At 50.7% G+C, this 9107-nt stretch overlaps 1 protein-coding gene across 1 annotated transcript; it reads left to right on the top strand.

The window, feature by feature from the left end:
* The first annotated feature begins 280 nt into the window (after window positions 1–280).
* Window positions 281–1456, top strand: LOC133898277 (aspartic proteinase nepenthesin-1-like). Its single transcript, XM_062338906.1, has one exon. It carries the CDS (start codon window positions 335–337, stop codon window positions 1277–1279), a length of 945 nt encoding a protein of 314 aa, XP_062194890.1. The 5' UTR covers window positions 281–334; the 3' UTR covers window positions 1280–1456.
* Window positions 1457–9107: the final 7651 nt, after the last annotated feature.

A 9107-nucleotide genomic window follows, 5' to 3' on the forward strand; every position in this document is an offset into this window, starting at 1 on the left:
GCAAGCCTTGTGCTCTTACTCATCCTACTTGCGCCAACCCTATCATTACCCGTTTCGTGTTGCAACGACAACGTCGGGTTCCAGCTCAAAATCACGCACGTCGACGCGGGAAAAACCTACACCAAGCTGCAGCTCCTCAACCGCGCCATCGCCCGTACGTAGCAAGGCCCGCGTGGCCGCGCTGCAGGCCGTGGCCGCGCTGCAGGCCGTGGCCGCGGTGGCGCCCGTGGACCCGATCACCGCGGCGCGCGTGCTGGTGCGGGCTAGCGACAGCGAGGGCGAGTACCTGGTGGATCTGGCCGTTGGCACGCCGCCGCTGTACTAAACCGCCATCATGGACACCAGCAGTGACCTCATCTGGACGCAGTGCTCACCCTGCCTGCTCTGCGCCGACCAGCCCACGCCCTACTTCCAGCCGATCAGGTCCGCCACGTATCGCGTCCTGCCGTGCCGGTCGTCCATGTGCGGCGCGCTCCCCTACCCGTCCTGCTACCGTAATGTGTGCGTGTACCAGTACTACTACGGCGACTCCGCGTCCACCGCCGGCGTTCTCTCCATCGAGACGTTCACGTTCGGCGCGGCCAACTTGACCAAGGTCAGGGTGCCCAACGTCGCGTTCGGGTGCGGCAACATCAACGCGAGCGAGCTCGCCAACAGCTCCGGCATGGTCGGCTTCGGCCGCGGGGCGCTCTCGCTAGTGAGTCAGCTGGGCCCATCCAGGTTCTCCTACTGCCTGACGTCGTATTTCTCGCCGACGCCAAGCAGGCTCTACTTCGGCGTGTTCGCCACCCTCAACAACACTAACACCAGCTCCGGGCCGGTGCAGTCCACGTCCTTCGTTGTCAACCCGGCGCTTCCGAACATGTACTTCCTGTCCCTCACGGGCATCAGCCTGGGGAGCAAACGCCTGCCCATCGACCCGCTCGTCTTCGCCATTAACGACGATGGCACGGGCGGGGTCATCATGGACTCGGGCACGTCCATCACGTACCTGCAGCAGGACGCCTACAATGCCTTGCGGAGCGAGCTGGTAAAGGTCATCTCGCTGCCGGCGACGAACGATACGGACATAGGCCTGGACACATGTTTCCCGTGGCCGCCGCCGCCGAACGTGACCGTGACGGTGCCGAACTTCGTGTTCCACTTCGACAGCGCCAACATGATGCTGCCGCCGGAGAACTACATGCTAATAGCGAGCACCACGGGGTTCCTGTGCCTGGCAGTGGCGCCGTCCGGCGACGGCACCATCATCGGCAACGGCAACGGCAACGGCAACTAACAGCAGCAGAACCTGCACGTGCTCTACGACGTCGCGAACAGCCTCCCGTCGTTCGTTCCTGCGCCGTGCAACATAATTTACGCTTTCTTATTATTTTTCGTTTTGATTCTGCCTTTAATAAGTTCAGATATGGCCGTTGTTGCAACCGTAGGCGTTGGATATAGGATAGTCCATGTATTGCATTGAGATTGTAGTGTTGTGTTATGCCTTCTGTAGCTGAAATTTAGCGTAACAGCATAATCACTTTTGTTATCTCTCCTGATTCGATGAGGAAGAAAATACCATGAGAAGAATCTATAAGGCAAGGGTCTAAGGTGGCAACGGGAAAGAAATTCTATAATACTTGGTCTCACAGAAACAAAAAAGACCTACTCCTATATGAGTGTGTGTCTCCGGTGAAGCGCATGTGACAGAAGAGAAGAATGGTACATATCATTAGTAGGAGTAGATCTTTTTGTAAGATCGGATTTTATAAATAAAAAATCCGTGACAACGGATCGGGTCAGGAACAATTGGAACAAAAATGCACCCGATTCGAAACCTAAAACGTGAAACCCGACCTAAATCTAAAAATTAAATTAGGTGCAAAACCACCGGCCCTTGCTAGGATCCGAGATTCGATAGAGACCCGAAACCCGAAACCCGAATGCTTGATCCGCTTCTTCTCCTTCATCCCCTGCACACTCCCTTCGTTCGGCTGGTTCGCAGGGATGGGCTCTCCTGGCTTGCACTTCACCCAGTAATATGGACCTGCACATGAGCAACAACAGCACCATCAATTACACAATTGAACAAATGGACACGGACGATCAACAGTACACTAAACCCATGAAACCTCACTGAAACTCCCCAAATAAACTACAAGAGCAGCATCGTATTTCGGTTGAGCAGCAAAATTCGAGGGAAATGGAACAACATAGATGCAAAAAGATCCGGATCAAAGCATTTAAAATGCTAAAAAGCAAAAAAGGTAAAGAAATCCTCCGCTAATTAACCTGGTCATGCTCCTCCAAGCACTGATGCTTTGGGTCAGAGAACGAAAACAAAGAAAAGCATTCATCTTTAGCGCAAAAATGCAAGATGGGGATCAGCTTATCAACATGCAAGAGATAGGTGACATCCAGAAACTTCACCCCCCCTCCCCCCCACCCCCCCAAATTCTCCAATCAAGAACTGGACTGGACAGCAAAAGAATAACGGCAAAGCTGACACCCCCGGCGGACGCGGAGAGACACAGAAGGGGAAGAAAAGAAGGAAGCGGGCAATGCACACCAATGCTAAACTCGAAGACGACTACGACGGTGAGGATGGCCCAGACGGAATGGCTGACGATGTCACGAGGCGGAAGACGAGCGGCGAGATGAGCGCGAGCTCCAGCCCGACCTTGCCCGCGAACACGGCCTTCCGCGGGTTGGCCCGCGCGAACGACCACACCTCGGCCACCGTGCGCGCAAGCAGCTGCCCAGCACCCCGCCACCGTCGCGACAACGCGCCTGAGTAGGCCCTCCTTCGTCCTCTCCCCATCCTCAACAAAGTCGGTAGTATGCAGGCCCCACGACGAGGACAGCAACGGGACCACCGCCTCCCGCCTTGTGCCACGGTAGTCCAATGTCACGTCTAGTTTTAAAAGAATAAATTAAATGTATTTTACATATATATTAGAATCAAATTTTATACATGTCATGACTTCATAAGTGGTAATATAACGGTGTCATTACATAACGATAAGATTTATTACAAAAGTATCCGTAGGTCTTAAAAAACACTAAGGTAACTTTCAACAGTAGTGAATCCTCCATTCATCCACAGGCGTCGTTCAGGGAATGCGCCAGCCTAAAATATGGTCTTTAAGTCAAGATCTTCCTTCGCCTAAAACTCGGCTCTATCGGCCAGGATGTCCTCAAAGTCCGCACCTTCTAAGCAACATCAAGAGGCTGGAAGAAAACAAGCGTGAGTACATGAAGTACTTAGTAAGTGTGAAAAAATATGATATGAAGGCTTAAGACAATAAAGGTTTAACTCCGATTTACTGCATCTATGCTATCCTATTCTAGGACTCATAAAGAACTTAGCAACCCTATTTACTAGGTGTGATGACACCATCATTAAAGGAACAGATCATCGGATTCTATCCGACTACTAGACACACCAGATATCCTATATCCAGCTACCAATTCATTGGGGGTACCACCATCCGACTACCCAAAACCAACCATCCAAGATCCCCCACTAATCATGCAGAAGTCTAAGCCTGCTCTTGACCGTGAGCACGGCTGATCGATCAGTTTTATACTCTGCAGATGTTGCACACTTTACCCACGAGTCGTGAGTCCTGTTTTGCTTCACACTTTCGGGGTGTGGAGCCAGGGTCTCATTACAAGGCCTTTACAAAGTGCCTCCAAATCTATATACACCCACTAAGATTTCACCGCTAACAGGGATTCCATCCACTATAGAGACCTCTTTTGTGCCACTCAACCGTCCACTGGTGCGTACAGAATAAGGAGGTCATCTAATTAATTAGCCAGACCATACCCATATAAGCCTCGTGGTTGCGCTGTTCAGCTGGGTTACATGCTTCACAAACCGGCCCTTAGGATCCAAAGCAGCCATTTGCACATCACCCATTGTGCACACAACAGCCATACCAACCAAACCAACTTGCTTAAATCCCTATGGTCCATGTTGTTACTAAAGATTACCCAAACCGGTTCATGTTGCATAGACCGTTAATCAATTTAATATTTATCCCACCTGCTTGACAGCACAACTAAGTATTTCTACCCTTGACACTCAACTATAGCATAAGCAACAAGAATAATCATGAAAAGTACTAATAAACAGTAAACATGAGATTCATATTGACAAAGCATACAATTAGAAAGTAAAAGACACACTATTCGATAACAGGTTCAATGTGATCAAGGACACTTGCCTTCAGTAGCGGGCTGCTCAAACTCTTCAAAAGTCCGATCCTGCAGATTCACGAACTTCTCATCTCCTATTGCAATCGTGCACACCGGAAATAAATAAGTACAAACATCTAAGAACAGTACACTAAATAGACACAAAGCGCTATGAAAAGCCTAATAACAGATAGTACTCGCTGCTACGATTGTGTGAGGGTAAGAAGCGGCTAAAACGGAGCTCGTATGAAAAAGTTATGAGGGTTTTAAGCTACAGGGTTTTTTAAAAAAAAAGAACAAGTGCTAGTTTGTAAAAAAAGAAATTCGAGGGACTAATTTGTAAATTTAATGGACCTATATGTAATTATATAAAAGTTCAGGGCTAAAAGTAAAATAATGGCACTAACAGGGGTATTTTTTGTGAAAATAGAAAAGTTTAGGGACCTAAATGTAAGATTACCTAATTTTAGGGAATACAATGGTTTATTTTTTGTATTGAAAACCTATTTATTGTGTAAGCATGATGTCATCACTGACTGGGCCTACTGACCGGACTTGGATGTGTTGACGTGGCGTGCCACGTCGGACAAGGATACTGATGTGGCTACAGCACGTGGCGCTGACGTGGCAAGGCTGACTGGGCTACCTCTATTTAAATCTAATCCATTGATCTCAAAACCGACGGCTACGATTCAAAGAGGAGAAGGGGTATCTCAACCTCTAATCTTGATTACGCAAGGGATTCGATGGCCGACGACGGTTGGGGAAAGTTTGGCGCCCGGCGGCGATAGGAAAACGGCGCCGCTGCCACAGGCATGGCTGGAGCATTGCCGGTGACACTTGATCTAGCGCTACAAGCTACCAAACGAGATGAAAAATGGTGCAATCGAAAGAGACGACGACGGGGATTCTCACTGAGGGCTTCACGGCGGCCGGAGATGACTCGGCGATGGTCGGCGACAGCGAGAAATAGATGGCAAGGTCGGAGCTGGACGGGAAGGCGGGTCCAGCGGCGGAGAGAGAAATATGGGGGTCGAGAAAGCTTGTTTTGAGTCCTGCGGTGCCGAGGAAAGGGTTAGCGGGCCTCGGAGCGCGATGGAGGGGAATGATGACGGTGAGACCGCGATGAGGCTTACTGGAGCTCGACGGGGAGGTTTTACAGTGGTGGATTGGTGTCGAGGGGTGGAGGAGAATATTCCTCGTGCTTCTGGGAAACCGACGGTGGGTTCAGAGTCACCTGGGGAAGCTCGGACGCGTCGGACGGCGCGTGGCGGAGCTTCGGGACGGCAATGGCGGCGGTGCATTTCGGGGCGGTTGGGCGGAGGGAGAACGAGAGGGCGACGGGGTGCTGCGGAAGCCATTTATAGCGTAGAGAGGGAGCGGTTGGTTGCGAAGACGTGGGGCACTGGCGCGGGACACTGGCGGCGAATTTGGCAGGCGGTTGCAGTGCGAGCATGGGCGCGGGAGGAGCGGAGGGAGAGGGAGGACGGGTGGGTCCGACTTGTCAGAGAGAGAGGGGGAGGGGAGATGGGCTGGGCCGCAGGGGTGGGGGGAAGGGGACGGGCCGGGGCGTTACACCAAGCGTCGACCACAGCTACCCGAGCTGTGCTAGAGTGTGCTATATTAGGGGCTCGTGGGGCATCCATGGGTGCAGATGCTGCCTCGGCCTTAACCTGATGGCCCCGCGGAGCGATTTTTACACCTGACTCCGCTCCAGTCGGGTTTGAAACCCACTTGCCTTGATCCTACTCGACCCACTGCCAATCTTACAAGAGTTTTGCATACAGATCGACCGTCCCGCAACTTTAGATCGGTCAATCCACGCCCATGTCCGTCCATTGCCACCATTTTAAGCTCATCACTGCCAAACATGCCTTTTCCTTCCTTCCCTCCAACTAGCCCTTCGACATTCCTTTGCCCTAGCCTCGCCTAGTGCTCTAGGCCTCTACCACAACTAAATCATTGCATGTTGCTAGCTAATCTGTCTCTAACAGTTTGTTGACCAATCACCTACCCAGACCACAAGCCCCACCATCTTGCTGTCAATGACTCTAGTGATGCCACTGCTGCCTTGCCATCCCTGAAGACACCACCCACCACAGTCATGCCGCTGCCTCTGACCATCCCTCTAAGCCCTCCCACAATAAACTCTAAACCCTAACTTGTCAGAGGAGAGAATGAGCCATTCCATTTCTTGCACATGAATCTTGAAGCTGGCCTAATTCTCGGTATGAATAGGAATTATAGTTAAGGCCTTCTTAACTGGGCCTTGAAACTTGCACAAACAAAATATTCAGGCTGGTTTCTCCTCGAGGACTCTCGGCTCACAAAATTTAGCCCAGTCCACATAATTTGAGGCTTCTTCAAAGGAAAAAGTCAATTTTTCCTCCCTCAACTATTGTCCGAGTCTGTTTCCCCCCTCAACTGCAAAACTAGATATTTTACCTCCCTCAACTATCTATACCGGATTTTTTTCCTCCCTGTGTTATTTTGACAGCAGTTTTGTCCGACGTGGATCACACGTGGTAGTGGGCCCCACTTGTCATATGACATCTCATATTTTCTTCTCTCTCTCTCTCTCAAAAAACAGAGCTAACCGCCCCACGGGTGCCGTCGTCTCGAGCTCTTTAAAGGGCATTGCACATCCCTCCTCTGCCTCTCCTTCGTTCTTCCCTCTATTGACTAGAGCATAGAGCATAGCGCAGAGCTGCCACCGAACACCATCCACAGCACCCGAGCCCCGTTCAGCCCTTTCCCAAAATGAATTGAGTGCTCCAGCCTCATCTTCCCTAACTCCGACCACCACCCGATCCAATCGAACGTCGAGTCACCGCTGCAGCACTCCTTCCGACCAAACAAGCACACGGTGAGCTTCCCCTCACTCTCCTCCTTTTTTTTGCGCTCGTCACTTTTCCATCGACCCGACGCTGGCACGCATCTCCGCAGTGATCGAGTGCCTCCATCGCATGCCATCGGACGGGCCACCGCTAGGCCCTTGGCTTAAGAACCCCCGGTAGGCTTCCCCTTCATGGGCATCGAGCACTATCTCCTCTCTGTGGCAGATGCTTTCATGATCCTCTCACGCAATCGCAGGTACCGGAGGAGAGCCTTGCGGTGGAATACCGATCGTCCCTAATCGTGGTTTGTCACTCTAGCCGAGGAGCCATCGGGACGCACTGATGCCAAGGACGAGCTCCGGACCAGTGGTGACTGCGCACAAGCCTTGTACCTCGTCGCCACTCTGCTCCACTTCATCAAGTCTTCTTCCACTCCGGTCGTCGCCTCTCTTTCTCAGTGAGCCCCAGTCCACCTTCTTCCTTGTGTAGGCTAGTAGATGGTTTGTTAGGCTAAGCCAGCCACACTGGACGAGGATCGCGTCCACCTCCTCCTTGGTGCAGCTCAACGTGCGCATCGGTGCCGATGGCACCACCACCACCGATAGCTGCTTCGTCGCCTCCTCCTGCAAGGTCCGCCACTTCTTCTTCTCCTCATCCCCGCTCGCCGTAGCCTTGGTCCTCATGACAAAGACTGAATTCTTGTCAGTTATGGTCGTCTCCTTCGACACTGCATGGGCCAGAGCTCCTGCTACCGCAGCACGTCGAGTCGTGCTACGCATCCCACCATGCCAAGGACTGCCATCGTTGTGGATTGAGGAGGCTTGAGCCCTGCTGCCGCCCCGCCGAGCCGTGCTGCTGCCCCGCTGAGGCCATGTCGCTCTCCCACCGGGAACGATTAGGGTGGAGCTGCTATCGCCATCCATCGAGATAGATTAGGAGAACTAGTCAGAGGCCTTCCTACCGCTGCCCATGGCGCTGAGGGGAGGATCGAGCAGAGGCCCTACTGGCCGCCGCCCATGAGGACCGACTGGGAAAGACGGAGAAGATGATGAGATATCATCTGACATGTGGGTCCCACCATCATGTGTAAGCCATGTAGGACGAAACCACCATCAAAACTAGCTAAGGAGGTAAATTGCAACAGTTTAAATAGTTGGAGGAGGTAAGATATCTGGTTTTACGATTCGGGTGAAAAACAGACTCGAGCAATAGTTGAAGGAGACAATATAGACTTTTTCCTTCTTCAAAATACTACTATTATATGATGTGTAGTCTAGATCCAAGCATAGCAGGTAGGCCGTCACAATATTAGATTGAGCTCTAGTATCATCGCAAAAGAAAAAGAAGATTGGGATCTAGTAAGAAAAATACCCTACCATGTGAAGCTTAATAGCACATATATGTATACTATGTGCTACAAGGACTACATGTTATACATTGATCATATTTTTTATAGATAAAAAATACAACTTTCAACTCTATACCAATAGGACATCAATGATATATATAACTATTTTATAAATATGAGCATTCCTACGGAGTCTAAAACTCAAATCTAGATATATAGGTTTCACCAAAAAATCCTAATCCGTTCACGGTGGTCATCATACCTGATCTTTATATTTGTCGTTGTCATTAGGCACTCTCAAGTTTGGCAGAATATGGAGTTGTCGCATTCATCAATGATCGTGCTCAATGCTCACCATGGACGGCAGGACAATGTTGTCCAGAACCGCACCTGCTCTTGCCGTCAGTGTCAACCGTTCAATTACATTGGCCGTTCATCTTTCTTTTTTAATAATGAAATAGAATATCTCAGCCTCTTCGTCCGAAGATATACGCACCCGAATTGGTCTTTCATCTGTGGCTATGCGCCCAAGGCGTTTTTCCGGCACTTTTCTTACATGCCAATATTTGTACGGTGCAACCGAGCAATAACCACTTGCTACATCACTAATAGTGCAGTAATGCTAATCAACTACCAGGCGGATTGTGCGAAGATCAAACGCCACTAATATAAAGCAGTCGCTTTCCACGGTGAAAGGCACCATGCGGTCACATTCAGCATATATCGGCAATACTTTG

The sequence above is a fragment of the Phragmites australis genome, chromosome 18 (assembly GCF_958298935.1).
Source record: "Phragmites australis chromosome 18, lpPhrAust1.1, whole genome shotgun sequence".
Lineage (NCBI taxonomy): Eukaryota > Viridiplantae > Streptophyta > Magnoliopsida > Poales > Poaceae > Phragmites > Phragmites australis.

Coding starts and splice junctions, on each gene's coding strand:
- LOC133898277 (XM_062338906.1), top strand. CDS start 335: ATGGACACCAGCAGTGACCTCATCTGGACGCAGTGCTCACCCTGCCTG.